Below are 15334 nucleotides of genomic sequence, written 5' to 3'. Positions count from 1 at the left end.
TGTATAATGAGATTTTTTTTTTTAGCCTGGGATATCTTAACCTTCCCCATGGACCCATTCTGCCTGTGTCCACTCTTCCTGTGGTTCCAATTTCCCTCACTTCTCTCTTCTCCCACCTCAGTTGAGGAATATCTTGGCTTAAAGTTCACTTAAATCCTCTGCATTTAAATGGTACATACACCTTGTTTCTAGCAACAGGCCCTAGAGAACCAGTTTAGAGCAAAATGCAAAAAAGGTCTTTCCTTTTGAAGTAAGGGAATCCAAGTCAATCAGAAAAGATAGTCAAGCAAATGGTCAAAGGATATACAGAAACAATTTACAGATGAGGAAATCAAAGTGATCCATAGTCATATGAAAAATTGCTCCAAGTCATTACAGAGAGAAATGCAAACTAAAGCATCTCTGAGATACCACCTCACACCTCTCAGACTAGCAATATGACAAGAAAGATAATGCTCAATGTTGGAAGGGATGTGGGAAATCTGAGACACTAATGCTTTGCTGGTGGAGCTCTGAACTCATCCAGCCTTTCTGGAGAGCAATCTGGAATTATGTCCAAAGGACGATAAAAATGAGCATACCCTTTAGTTCAGTTACCACTACTGGGTCTATACCCTGAAGAGATCATGAAAAAGGGTAAAAACATCACCTGTACAAAAAAAAAAATTCATAGCCGCCCTGTTTGTGTGGTGGCAAAGAATTGTAAATAGAGTGACTATCCATCAAGTGGGGAATGGCTGAACTTATTGTGGTATATGTACATTATGGAACACTATTGTTCTATTAGAAACCAGGGTGGATGGGAATTCAGAGAATCCTGGAAGGGATTTGCATGAACTGATGCTGAGGGAGATGAGCAGAACTGGAAGAACATTGTACACCCCAACAGCAACGTGGGGGTGATGATCAACCTTAATGGACTTGCTCATTCCATCAGTGCAATAATCAGGCACAATTTTGGGGTATCTGTGATGGAGAATACCATCTGTATACAGAGAAAGAAGCGTGGAGTTTAAACAAAGACCAAAGACTATTACCTTTAATTTTTTTTAAAAAAGTTATCTTATTATGTAACTTTGTTATCTCTTATTTTATTTTTTCCTTAAGGATATGATTTCTCTCTTAACACATTCAATTTTAATCAATGTATAGCATGAAAACAATGTAAAGATTATTAGACTACCTTCTGGGGGTGGGGTTGGGGGAGGGAAGTGAGATTAAGGGAAAAATTGTAAAATTCAAAAAAAGAAAAGATAGTCAGGGAATTGAAAATGGGAACTTTTTACATCCATGTTTACTTTTGCTTTTTGGAAAACTGAACATTAAACAATCCCTTGAGTTAATCACTTTTGATACCATAATTAAAGTTTCCAGGAAGCATATGCAGAATTCTGAAAGGATTTGGAGCTTCAGATGAGTTATGGTCAGGAGAGATGCCCAAGGTAAAGGAGTAGATTATAGTCTCACTACAAACTGAGTCTCAAGTCTTCTTCACCTTCCTTTATGGAAGTAGTGTTCTTTGTTATATGCCACTGTGGAAGCACTTTATTTTACTTTTTATTTGATTACTAAATTTATATGTTTGTTTTTCTAACTATATGTAAAGATAGTTTTTGACATTCTTTTTTTAAGGTTTTGGACTCCTCATTTTCCTCCCTTCCCTCTCCCCTTAGTAATCTAAGTTATACATGTACAACTATGTTAAACACATTTCCATATTAATAACATTGTAGAAGAAGAATCAGAACCAAAGGGGAAAATCTTGAAAGAGAAAAAATACAAAACATTAAATAAATTTTGAAAATGGAAATTGTGTGCATTGGTTGGTATTCAGATTTTAAAGTTTCTACTCTGGATGTGCATGGTATTGTCTATCACAAGTCCTTTAGAATTGTCTTTGATGGTTGTATTGTGGAGAAGAGCAAGTTCATCACTCTGTTAATGTATACAATGTTCTTCTGGTTCTGCTCATTTCCCTCAGCATCAGTTCATACAAGTCTTTCCAAGCTTTTCTGAAGTGTGGAAGTACTTTATAACCTAAAACTAAACACTGGTTGAAAGAAATATAATGCTAATACTTAGGTATTATACTTTAATATTTGATAATTGCATTCAGAGATTTCAGCATATAATAGTGGGTGGAATGTTAGACTCAGACTCTGGAAGACCTGATTTTGAATTCTGCCTCCAACCCCTTACTACCTCTTTCTGAATCTTAGTTTTCTCATCTGTAAAATGTCTGTAGTATCAGAAATATCTATTTTCACAGAAATGTGGTACTTAAGGAGTTAATTTGGCAAGGGACTTTGTGAGAAGTTAATGTATACAAAATCCAATATACAAATCAATTATAATTATTATTTTTTGTTCTATCCAATGTCATATTATTTATTTGGAATGGTAAGTTCTTAACTTATTTGAAGGCAGGGACTGTGGTAAATCATGAGTTATATGGAAAGAACATTGATTTGTGATTCAGGAGACCTGAGCTTAACCCTATGATTTCTTCTCTCTATGTTAATTCCCATTTCTGAGTCTCAGTTTCCTCTTCATTTTTAATACATTTTAATATGAATTTTAATACATTTTAATACAAATAATACAAATAATTTTTTTTGCATAAAGTACTGGATAAATCTGTTATATAGAAATGTTGAGTTGCTAGCATTGTATCTATCAGGTTTTGTATCTATCACCAACATCCTGCTAGACATAGATGGAAGATTGTATTTATGTACTTGCTGACAATGATGGGGATCTTTCTATGTTGTTTCCTTTTTCATCCCAACTCCCTGATTCTGGCAGGCATTGGCATTGCTTCTGTGGTCATTGAGGCCTATCTAAATGTCTACTACATCATTATCCTTGCCTGGGCCCTCTTCTACCTCTTCAGCTCCTTCACCTCACAGCTGCCCTGGACAACTTGCAACAATTTCTGGAACACAGGTAAGTCTTAGGCCATGTTGGAGAAAGCTGTCTCCCTTGGAACTGGGCCTCTGGATCTCAAATGTAGAACTGACTTGGGGAATCTCTGGTGCATGAGTTGGGTATCTCTTAATCCTTGAGATACTAGGACAATAGCATAGCATGGTGGAGAGGATAATAAATCTGGAGCTAGAAGAAACTGTATTCTGGTCCTGGTGGCCCTTACTTTCCTCACCCAGTATAGAAGGATCAAGTTTACTGAGATTTAGAAGCTGAGAGAGTAGGGAGACAACATTTTTGAAGGCCAGTTTAGAATTATGAATCATATCAATGGGTTGCGGAAGTAAATAGTCACAGACTAACTTAGTTGGAAGAAGCATAGCGGTCATTCAATCCAAATTCTAATGAATAAGATTCCATTATATAACATCTCCAAAAGGGGTCAACCAACCTCTACCTGTAGATCTTTGTCTCCTAAGGCAACCCATTCCATTTTTGGACAGCTCTAATAACTAATTAAGAAGTTGTTTATTCCCGTTCTTTTGTCTCCCCAACCCAATTAAACCTAAATCTCTTTTTTTTGGCAACTTATCCATTGCTTTTAGATCTATCTTCTGGAGTCAGGAAGACCAAGTATAAATCCTCCTCTACATGAAAGATCTTAAATACTTAATGACAGTAATGAACTAAGCAATTCACCAGGGACAGGTCCAGGGCATATTACAGGAGAGGGAAAAGAGATTCCATAGACATGATCTAGATGTTTTAAGAAACAATGGGTTTGGAAGTTGCTCCTGGGCTGATTTCCATTGGAAGAATCTGCAATTAGGGGTGCAATAATAAGAGGCAAGGAGACAACTCAATTCTTGCTTAAAGACCTCTGACAAAGATCATTTTCTCTCTCTGGGACTCAGTTTTCCCTTCTATAAAATGGGGTTGGACTAGCTAATCTCTAATCTTCCAGGTTCAGCTTTATAATTATACAATTATATCATTTATAATTTTTGTTTTTTGCAGAATACTGTGTGGATTTTCTGAATTGTTCAGGCTCAAGTAGTCTGGAGGCATATGAAAACAGCACCTCTCCAGTGATTGAGTTCTGGGAGTATGTAGTTGGCCCCTTTTCTCCCCATGTCAGGCAAAGGAATCCAAATGTGTGGGACCTGGGAGGGGGAGGAGGAGGAAGGGGGGAAAGATCAAGAATTTTTTGGTTTTTGAATGCCTTTCTCCTGACACACGTTCTCATCCATCAAAGGAGTTTGACTGGATTGAATGCTCTCTTAGGTCCATTAATACCCCAGAGGGAGGGGGTTACCATAAAAATCAGAGGTCAGGTAGACAAAGTCATTCTTACCTTTCTGATTTTTTCCCTCTTGGCTGTTAGGAAGAGGGTCCTGGGCATCACCACAGGCATCCATGACCTAGGGACCCTGCGCTGGGAGCTGGCCCTGTGCCTCCTGCTTGCCTGGATCATATGCTATTTTTGCATCTGGAAGGGAATAAAGACAACAGGAAAGGTAAGGAACCCTGATCTCTGCTCCTTCCTCCTACCACTTGGGAATTCTAGAAGGCAAATGGGGGGGGGAAGATGCCCTCAAAAAATGAGGTCATTCCCAGAGATTTTTTTTAGTTCAGACTAAACAAGGCATAGGAAGAAGAAGTGGCAGCACATTAACTCCTTTGTGAGGAGTTAATATGTGGAAAATATTTTGTAAATGACAGCAAGAAACTTTGAACATTCTGCCTTGGTTTTGCCTTCCTCCCCAAGCATAAGGCAAGGAATTGAGGGAAGAATGAGGACTGCTTTAGGGCCTGGGTCTCCTTACTCCCATAGTTAGAACTCTGGACTTGGAATTAGGAATTCTTGAGTTCAAATTGAGCCTCAAACATTTACTATCTTTGTGACCCAGGGCAAGTCAATTAAACTATTTCCTTCAGTTTCTTCAATTGCAAAATGGATAGGACCTATCTCTGAGGGTTGTTGTGAGGATTTTATGAAATGAGAAACATAATTGTATCCCTCTCCCCCATCTTTTTTTTTTATTATTTTTTTTTAGATTTTTTTTTTTTCTGTAAGGCAAATGGTGTTAAGCGGCTTGCCCAAGGCCACACGGCTAGGTAATTATTAATTGTCTGAGACCGGATTTGAACCCAGGTACTCCTGACTCCAGGGCCAGTGCTCTATCCACTGTGCCACCACTGTGCCACCTAGCTGCCCCCCTCTCCCCTATCTTAGTCCTTCTTTGTTTCTAGAGCCCTGAAACAGGGACAGGATGCCCCACATGGGTAAAGCCTTAGGATGACAGATCACTACATAGCTTCCAGAGACTCAGACCACCAATGTTGCCTCTGTGCCAGCTCTGGAAAAGTACAGAAAGTGAAAATTCCCTCACAGCTCACTGGGTAAATGCTTGATTGGTGTTTGGGAAAGTCCCAGCCTAATCAGGGACATCTTGGGAACAGCTGAACTAGAAAAAGGGCTAATATAGAGTTTTAAATGCATGTATTGAAGAGTTTGGTGATGGAGATTCCCTCTATCTCCCAACTGCCAGAACCTTGCCCTAACAGCTATGATTCACAGAATGGAATTCTCTGAAATGTGTGAAAGATGTGGAAAATCCCACAGCCCCAATGCTGTCTGATACCTTTAAGTTATTTCAAAATAGGCATCACCTGAAAAAGGATAGATAGGACACAGGTCTGCCTAGAGATAAGAATAGTAATGTTTCTGTGGTGGTAGATCACTGGAATTAAGTTAAGTAAGAAGAAGATCTAGGTTTCAATTCTGGACTGGCTGCTTGGGGTTACATAAACTCGAACAAGCCTTTCACCCATCAGGGTCTCAGGCTCATGAAACTTAGAGCTGGGAGAAAATTTAGAGAACATCTATCCCAGGGACTCTTCACATTTTTTACACACCAAAGTAAAAGGGCTGGACTATGGAATTTCTCAGATCTCCTCCAGGTCTTATATTGTGATTGTTATTTTTTGTTATTCGTCTGAATATGAAATCTGTGATCTTATCAATGTGAACATTCCCTCTACTTGTTGTTTAGTTGTGACCAACACTTTGTGAATCAATTTAAGGCTTTCTTGGCAGAGATGCTGAAGTGGTTTGCCACTTCCTTTTCTAGCTTATTTTACAGATGAGGGAACTGAGGAAAACAGGGTTAAGTGATTTGTTCAGGATTACATAGCTAATAAATGTCTGAGACCAAATTTGAACTCACAAAGATGAGTCTTCCTGATTCCAATCCCAGCACTCAATCCACTGAACCATCTAGCTACCTATTCCTATTCATGCCATTGGTCTAGATTCTCAAAACTCATCCAAACTTCATCCTTTGTTATCTTTCTGGTGTTCTCCATAAACATCACACAGAGGAGGTCTTTCTCAAAACAATATCATGGGTACCAGGGAAACAGTCATCTATCCTTTGCTCTTGCTAAGTGACCATCCCAATGATTTTTTCTAATCATTAATTTTCCTAATGGTGGCCCTTCTAATATTTCTTGAATGTAGAACATTATTGAAATTTGCTAACACCTATTCATGCCCATCATATATTTGGGTAACCCACAAATCTGATTCCTTAGAAACTGTGGTGTTGCAAGATCTGTCCAAGATTATAGAGAGAGCATTTACTCTAAATAACATTGCAAAACATAAAATTGATTTTAATGAACAAGAAATAATTAGTTATTAATGTGGGAATCATATCAGCTATCAGGTCATTGTTAGGTCATCTATTAAGGAAACATGAAAAAGTAAAAAGAACTTTAACTTTATAGTCATAGGACCTAGGCTCAAATCTTGAGTCTGATACTATTACAGTTAAAGGTTATACATTTTACAAATATTGTCTCATTTGATTCTCATAACAACTGTTATTATTCACATTAAGAGTTGAAGAAACTAGGGGCAGCTAGGTGGTGCAGTGGAAAGAGCACTGGCCCTGGGGTCAGGAGTACCTGAGTTCAAATCTGGCCTCAGACATTTAATAATTGCCTAGCTATGTGACTTTGAGCAAGTCACCTAACCCCATTGCCTTATATAAATAAAAAATTTTAACCAAAAAATGAGTTGAAGAAACTGAGGCAAACATGATTGATTCCCAAAGTCACACTGCTAGTAAGTGTCTGAGGCTGGGTTTGAACTCGGGACTTGTTGCCTCTAAACCCCGTACTCTATCCACTTTATCTCCTAGCTGTAAGATCTTGAGCAGGTCACTTAAGCTCCTGGGCTTCAATTTCCTCATTTGCAAAATGAAGGGTTCCTGCTGGCTTTGTATCTCTGACTCTATGATTACATTAAACATAAATGAATATGTAAAAATCAATATGAAATTAGAATAAAGCACAGTGATAAGAAAATGAATATTCTAGAAGTTTTAGTCTGATCTGTTCAAAGAAGCCATCAATGCCAAAAATACAAAATGAAAAAATACAAATATGTCAACCTGAATTACCATCATATTCAGCAAAAGATTGTTCAGGATAAAGTGGTCACTATTAAAATGGAAAGAATCTGGAAACTTGATGACTATCCCCCCCTTCCCCCCAACCCCAACCAAAAGTGATGGTGGCCAAAGCAAACACCAACTTAGAATACAAGCTCATTTGTAGAAATCCACAGAGGATGATAGTGGAAGATTACAAGCATCATTGCCTTGTAAAATATTAAAAAAGCACCAGGGGTAAAATGAGCTCATGGAAGCCTTGACGTGAGACCTGAATAAACCACATCCTTCTAAGACATCCACCAGTGAAATTGGCAGGAGGTCAATAATTAGAAGATGGACCAGATTTGTCTGTATTTTTATGTTGCTCTATTTTAAGCACTCATAGGATTATAAGTAGCAATTTTAGTACCCAGGCCAAACTTCACAAAGTTCTCTTGGCTGCATGAAATATATCTCTAAAAAGATAAATTTATCATATATTTATTTTTACCATTCACTTAAAAATTTTGAGTTCTGAAGAAATATGCCTTTGCACTTTTCAAAACAAATTCAGTTGTAGCTGGAGAGACTCTGGGATCCTGTGAGGCTACAGAGGTCTCTGCCAAGGTTAGGGAGGTAGGGAACAGGGTAGTGCTAAATAAAGGATATGAGTAGAAAGAAAAGAACCATGAGGCAACTTCTCATTTTGCTGAATTTTTACTCAATTTGGTGAATTATTCTTGCTAATTAGGAGCTAAATTCCATTGTTTCTATGCTTCTGAAGAAGTAAAAGTGTCAGTATGCAGTTCTCTAAATGGGACAAAGACTCAGTTGACTCAACATGGATTGTCAATGAAGTTGGATTCTACAGTTATGATATACAGTAATAACAATAACTTCTATAGCATTCTAGCTTTGGCAAAGGACATAATCTGATGCGAAATAGTGCAAGCATTATTTTTTCTAATTACCAGATGCAGGAACTGAGACTCAGGGAGAAATGATAACCTAAGCTCATACCACTAAGCAATAGAATTAAAACTTAAATCCAGCTCTCCTTAGTCCAAATCCAGTATTCTTTCCAGGACCTTAAGCAAGGGTGTGCTTGCTTCATGTTAACAACTGGCTTTCCGTGGCTAGGGGTGGTGGTGGGGGTGGTAGAAAGAAGTGCACATGTACACTTTTAAGTTTAATTTATATTAATGTTTTCTCCATGACTTTCTTAAATCTAGGCAAGCAGCAAAATAATAAATGAAGCCCTGATTTGCAGTGATGACCAATTTCTTCTCCAATATATTTTTATTTCATTAAATATTTCTCAATTACATGTAAACAAATTTTTAACATTCTTTTAAAAAAATTTTGAGTTCCAAAATCTCTTCCTTTCTTCCCCCTTAAGAATGCAAGTAATTTGATATAGATTATGCATGTGCAGTTATGCAAAACATTTCCATATTAGCCATGCTGCAAAAGAAAACACAAAACCCTATTTTTTAAGGTTAAAGAAAAGTATCCTTCAATCTGCAATCAGACTCCATTAGTTCTTTTCCTAGAGGTATATAGCATTTTTCATCACAAGTCTTTTGGAACTGTCTTGGACCATTGTATTGATCACAATAGCTAAGACAATTCACAGTTGATCATCTTACAATATTGCTGTAATTATGTATACTATTCTTCTGATTCTGCTCAATTCAATTTTTTTCAGTTCGTTCTTATAGCACAATAGTATTCCACCACAATCATACACCATAACTTGCTCAGCCATTCCAAATTGATGGTCATCCCCTTGATTTCCAATTCTTTGCCACCACAAAAACTGCTGTATTATTGTTTGCCAATTTCTGAGGTGTAAAGGCTCATTTTGAAAATATAATAACTAGTTTTCTTGAGCTGATTTGAGCTAACCCCAGAATACCCCTGACTTTCAATAAACAAAGTGATCTCAGAAAAGACACTACCTGTTCTAGAATTCTGTGATCTTGTGACCTAGATCAAGAAATGATCATTACTTTCTTCCCCTCCAGGTGGTTTATTTCACAGCCACATTCCCCTATCTGATGCTAATCATCTTGCTGATTCGAGGGGTCACTCTTCCTGGGGCCTATGAAGGGATCATCTATTACCTGAAACCAGATTTGTTTCGTCTCAAGGACCCTCAGGTGGGTATCATACTAATGATAACTTCTCTAACATCCTTGTCTATATCTTTAATTTGCTTCAGTGCTAGGGTAGAATTAACATCCTTTATAATCTCAATTAGTCTAGGCAGCTGGGACATTTGGATGGCTAGGAGAGTGAGAAGCATCAACCAAAGTCTAGATTGAGATTACAATAGGAGGAATTTAGGAAACACTAATGTAAAGAAGCAGAGATGTAAGGAAGACATGATCATTGACTTCATATATTTGAAGGGTGGTCACACACTGGATGAGGGAATTAGAATATTCTGCTTGGTCCCAAAGGGCAAAACTATAAATGATGAATGGGAGATGTAGAGGAGCAGGTTTCAGTTTAACTAAAGAAAAACTTCCTAATAATGAATGATATTTTAAAACAAAATAGACTGCCCTAGGAGTTAGTGAGTTATCTATCATGGAGGTAGCACTGAATGTTGGACCTGATATCTAGAAGACCAGACTTCAAAGCCAGACACTATATGGTCCTGGGCATGTCATTTGTCTCTGTTTACTCTCTGTTTACTTCATTAATAAAATGGGGATAATAGAAGAATCTACCCTGTAGGGCTGTTGTGTGGATTAAATGAGATTAATGTTTATAAAGAGCTGGTCTAAAATGTAGTAGGTGCGTTGTAAAAGCTTACTGCCTTCATCTTACCCCCTTCCCATCTCTGAATCTTCCAGTTCTTGGGTAGGAGCCCCTTTAAATGCTAAGATTCTGTGATTCTAAATTTTTGTGAAATGCTAGAATGAGGCTACTACACTTCCTTCTCCATAGACCCTTTAAGAGAAATTCCCAGCACCTTCCCTTCTTTGCACTGTCCTGTCCTGAGAGTCCTGACATGCCAGGGAATGACTGAAATGAGTTCAGAAGAGTCTATCTAGCCCCATGTTTCATCTTGATGACTTTTCCTCAGTAAACCATTGTATTAAAGCTGGGCTCCTTAACTAGTTGATCAGGATTTATAAGTAAATCTCAAAGCATTACCTGGCATCATCTCCAAGCTGATTTCTCTTCACCACAATCTGCTTTCTGCAGTAAAAGGAGCTGGGATTCCCAAAGTGGAAAAAAAAGCCTCTACTCTGCTCCAGGGTTCAATGATTTCCCCTCAAGGACTTGGGATCTCAGCAATAGAAGAGGCCTTAGAGAATATTAGGTATATTAGTGATGGAAACATGAATACTCTGTTAAGTGAAGTTATTTATTCATCTTGCAGCATGTTAGTGACAAAATCAGGATTGGAACCCAGCACAACCATCTACCTACCTCTTTTCTGGAGAACTCAAAGTTTCAATAAAGGAAAATATCCTCACCCCCAAAATAGGGACACCCACACTAAATAAAGATTTGAGTTAATAAATCATAGATTGTGAGTGGGGATATTCTCATCATCCATCCTTCTATCTTAGTTATATATATGCTGTGGAATGGGTCTGTTTTTATTGGTTTAAACCACAAGACCCAAGGTTATTTGTAGCATATGATGATATCCATTGGAATTGGAGGGTTGACTGTGGCAATGAGAGTAAAAATGATTGGCTCTGTTTAGAGGCTTGTCTATATTTATATTTCTGTTTGGGAATTGCTAAACATATACAACCGCTGATAGAGAATTAGAAGAAATGACTACTAAAACTGGAGTCAGAGCATAGTACAATCATTCTGTTCAGCTTGGTCTGGATAACTAGGTTCAGTTTCATTACTGATAGAGTATACAAGAGTCTGCTTAGATATATTTAGTATATTTAGAAATGGCTAAGGAATTTTGATTTAAGAGTCTGTGGTGTCGTGGAAAGAGCACTGAATTTGGAGTCAGAAGACATGTATTTGAGTCTGATCTCTATTTTTTACCGCCTGTGCCACCTCAGGCAAATAATTTCTCTTCTGTAAAGTAAAAGGCCATCTTTCTAGGATGATTACACATATACCCTGTGGTTTTAAGCTATGATTATATTCTAATAAGATTGACTTCCTTGCTGTTGTCTAAAACAGTTCATCTTCCACCTTTTTAATAGATTGTCCCCCATGTCCCATAATGTTCTATTTCTTGGAATCTCTAGTTCTCTTCAAGGTTTATCCTTCAAGAGACTTTATTTCTTTCTTTTTCTTTTTGTAAGGTAGATGGGGTTAAGTGGCTTGCCCAAGGCCACACAGTTAAGTAATTATTAAGTGTCTGAGTCCAGATTTGAACTCAGGTACTCCTGGCTCCAGGGCTGGTGCTCTATCCACTGTGCCACCTAGCTGCCCCCAAGACTTTATTTCTTAGTTATTAATACTCTTACTCATGTGTTCTCTCTCTATATATATTTATAATATGTTTGTATACACATACATTCTGCATTTATATGTGAACATGTTATATTCCTTAGTAGAATGCAAGCTACTTGAGGAATTCACTTTTGATAAATTCATTTTTGAATTTATAGATATATATTTATGTATACATACCCATCCTGTATTTATCTGTGAACATGTTGGTTCCCTAGAATGTAAACTTCTTGAGGACAGTCACCATCTCATTTTTGAATTTGTATCCCATATATATATATATACACACAATAACTATAATAATGTTTAATAATGCTTGTTGATTGATTACTTGAAGAGGTCAGACTAAGGATCTTGAAGACCTCCTGGAGTTTTAAATAGCATGATCGTATTCTTTTTTTTTTGATATGCCAGGCTCAGGGAAAGAGGGGTATCAACTTGTGTTGTCCTTGGGCAGAACTGGCATCCAGCAGACTCAAAAAGAAGCCAGGGAGAGGTCATAGCAGTATTGACTTGCCTGGTTACTCCTGAAAAAAACATTTTGCAAACAGTCATAGCAGGCAGGTCCTAGGTGCCAACCAATGTCCTAAGAAGTTTTGGTCTCCCTCATTTTGAGATCAAGGAAAGGAAAACTGCTCCAAAGCTTATCTAGCACCTAGTTGAGCTGGGACTGGAAACCAGAATCCTAAGGCTAAGTTGATGTCTTTGTTCTTTTCCATCAATGTTGCCCTGGGCTCTTCTTACCTCTCTTCCAATTGACCACATGCTTCTTGGATTGTTTGCAGGTGTGGATGGATGCAGGCACTCAGATCTTCTTCTCCTTTGCCATCTGTCAGGGTTGTCTCACAGCTTTGGGCAGCTACAACAAATACCACAACAACTGTTACAAGTAACAACTGTCTACCTTTTGGTCTTTTTAGCTATTCCTCCAAGTTCTAAATTATGTTTAATTATGTTTAAGAGAAAAGTGACTTGAGCTGAAGGAGATGGTATTTTAGGTTGTGACTTGAGCTGAAGGAGATGGTATTTTAGGTTGGAAGCAAGAAACCATTGATAATGTGAGTTATTCAGTCTTATAAGAGCTTCAGCTAAAGGAGAGAAAGAGAAGGGATTGTCTATTTCTCTGTGGTAGAGGAGGGAAGATTCTCAGTCAGAAGCTCCACTTAGAGAATTTTTCATGTCTTAGGTAGATCCCATTAATTGGCCTTGACATTACCAAGAACATGGGAATAACTTTTTGCCATTTCTAATGAAGTATGAGTGACACATAGTATTAAGATTTCCAGGGGGAGGGAGACTAAAGTCAGCTTGACCAAGGCTTTTTGCTTGTTCTTACTCAAGTAAGAACTCTTATCTTAGGCAATTATCCCAACTTCACTTTACTAGGATTTTACTTCAGTTCTCAGCTCTCAGGGTTTTAGTAGAGTCTGGGGATCTTTGAGATATTCCATTCTGCCAAAGGAATCTATGACTCTAAGAGCCCATTTTATCAACAAATCATCTCCCTAAGTAAAAGATGAGGAGACATAGCTAGAAATAGTTCACATGAAAAAAATCTCAGGGTTTTGGTAGACCACAGGTTCAACAAAAATCAATAATATGACTTAGCAGACAGAAAGCCAATGAGATCTTAGACTTCATTAAGACAAATATGATGAATGAATGAATTGTAGTTCCTCTTTAAATTGTCTGATCAGATCATATTTGTGATGTTGTGTTCTATTTTGAATGTCATATTTTATAAAGGACATTGGTAAATACTGTGGATTCTAAAGAGAGTAACCAGTATAGTAAATGAACTCCAGATCATATCATATGTATAACTTAAGAAAAATTAGGGACATGATTAGCAGAGCAGACATGAGAGGTCTAGTGATATAATGGAAAGAATACTAGAGTCAGGAGAGACTGACTCCTATTTCCCTATCTCTGTTACTCTTTTTTCCCCCTTGTCTTTCTTCTCTTCTTGTTTTCTCCCCATTACTGCTGTCTGTCCTTATTTCTCTCTTCCTTTGCTCTGTCTCATTTTTGTGGTCTTCTCTTCCTAGGGACTGCATTGCCCTCTGCTTTCTAAATAGTGCGACCAGTTTTGTCGCTGGCTTTGTTGTTTTCTCCATCTTGGGCTTCATGGCTCAGGAGCAAGGGATGCACATTTCTGAGGTGGCAGAATCAGGTATGTGCAGCCATTTTTAGGAGCCCATATTCTAAGGAGTGGCTGAGCAAGAATATGGACCCTGGATCATCTCCCATGATCATTTACCCAGATCCCCAGGCATGGCAAAAGTTGCAGGGTGGTGGGGGTGGGGGGTTGGTTCTACAGTCCATATCTTAATTATGAGGGCCTTGGGCCATAAAATTGTGCTGATGAGCTAATTCCTCATCTCTTGATTCTGTCCCAAGTTTCAGCCATGGTGTCCATGCATTTGTAGATGGAGAAAGGTATCTCTGGGTGGAGGGTAAAGGTGAGAAGCTCCTTACCCTTGCTCAATGGGTCATGTGGAATGTTTCACAGGTCCTGGCCTGGCCTTCATTGCATTCCCTAAGGCAGTAACCATGATGCCCTTATCTCAGCTCTGGTCCTGCCTCTTCTTCATTATGCTGATATTCTTGGGACTGGATAGCCAGGTAAGAAACATATACCTATTTCTCCTTTCCCCTACTGTCAGCTCCTTCCTCTTACAGTTGTAATGTGACAAATTCCCATCATCTTTGACCTTCACCCCTTGGTGTAGTGCCTATTTCCTGAATTGCTGTACTTGCTAGAACTTGCCATTTAGATAGACTTTGGAACTGGAAAGATCTTAAAAGCCATTTACTCTAACTTCTGCATTTTACAACTAAGCCCAAGGGAGGTGAAGAGACAAATTCATATAAATAATAATTAACAGAACCAAGATTCAAACTTAGGTCATCTGACCTCAAATCTAGGATTCTTTCCCATACATAGGTGTAGTGAGATTATCTTTTTGTCTCCAGTACCCTTGGCATCAGATGTGCCTGCTGTCTGAACTCTCTAAATTTGTATTGAGCTTAGTTACCTTCTCTCTCAATGTAAGTAACATGCTTTCACTGCTCTCCTCTTGAGCACCCTTTGATAATCTGCTTCTCCTCATGGACTCTCCCATCTTGTCCCTTTAACTTGGATTTTACAAAAGTAATATTGGCCTAAGGAAAGAAGACAGGAAAGAAGAGTAAGTAGATGTTGAGGTGAATAATCCTCTATATTTCTGTAAACCATGGTAGCCCAGGAAGAAGTTACCATCTCCCACCAAAGAACCCCAGCTCTTTCTGGGAGGAAACTGATCTCTAAAGGATAAGAATCTCTATTTCATTACAAATCTGAGCCACAGAAAGCATTTAAAAGGATGATCAAGGGTCCTTATAAAAAGACAATCAATGTACAAGGTAGATTGGGAATAAGATTGCTACTTATTTCTTTCACTACAAAAGAAATGCTTGAAACACAAAGGGCTCATGCTAAATACTTAAAATAGAATAACTCATCACTACTATAATAC

At 38.1% G+C, this 15334-nt stretch overlaps 1 protein-coding gene across 11 annotated transcripts in view; it reads left to right on the top strand.

Moving 5' to 3' along the window:
• SLC6A12 (solute carrier family 6 member 12) overlaps nt 1-15334 on the top strand; it is a 42021-nt gene that overhangs the window by 10365 nt on the left and 16322 nt on the right. For all 11 annotated transcript variants that reach the window (XM_074194686.1, XM_074194684.1, XM_074194683.1 and 8 more), the window contains 7 exons: nt 2806-2946; nt 3943-4030; nt 4310-4442; nt 9395-9529; nt 12602-12705; nt 13865-13989; nt 14329-14441. In XM_074194686.1, the coding sequence (XP_074050787.1) occupies nt 2806-2946; nt 3943-4030; nt 4310-4442; nt 9395-9529; nt 12602-12705; nt 13865-13989; nt 14329-14441 (839 nt within the window). The remainder of the gene's footprint in view (nt 1-2805; nt 2947-3942; nt 4031-4309; nt 4443-9394; nt 9530-12601; nt 12706-13864; nt 13990-14328; nt 14442-15334) is intronic.

This window comes from Macrotis lagotis, chromosome 7, assembly GCF_037893015.1.
Source record: "Macrotis lagotis isolate mMagLag1 chromosome 7, bilby.v1.9.chrom.fasta, whole genome shotgun sequence".
Lineage (NCBI taxonomy): Eukaryota > Metazoa > Chordata > Mammalia > Peramelemorphia > Peramelidae > Macrotis > Macrotis lagotis.
This window is presented reverse-complemented; position numbering and strand designations above follow the sequence as displayed.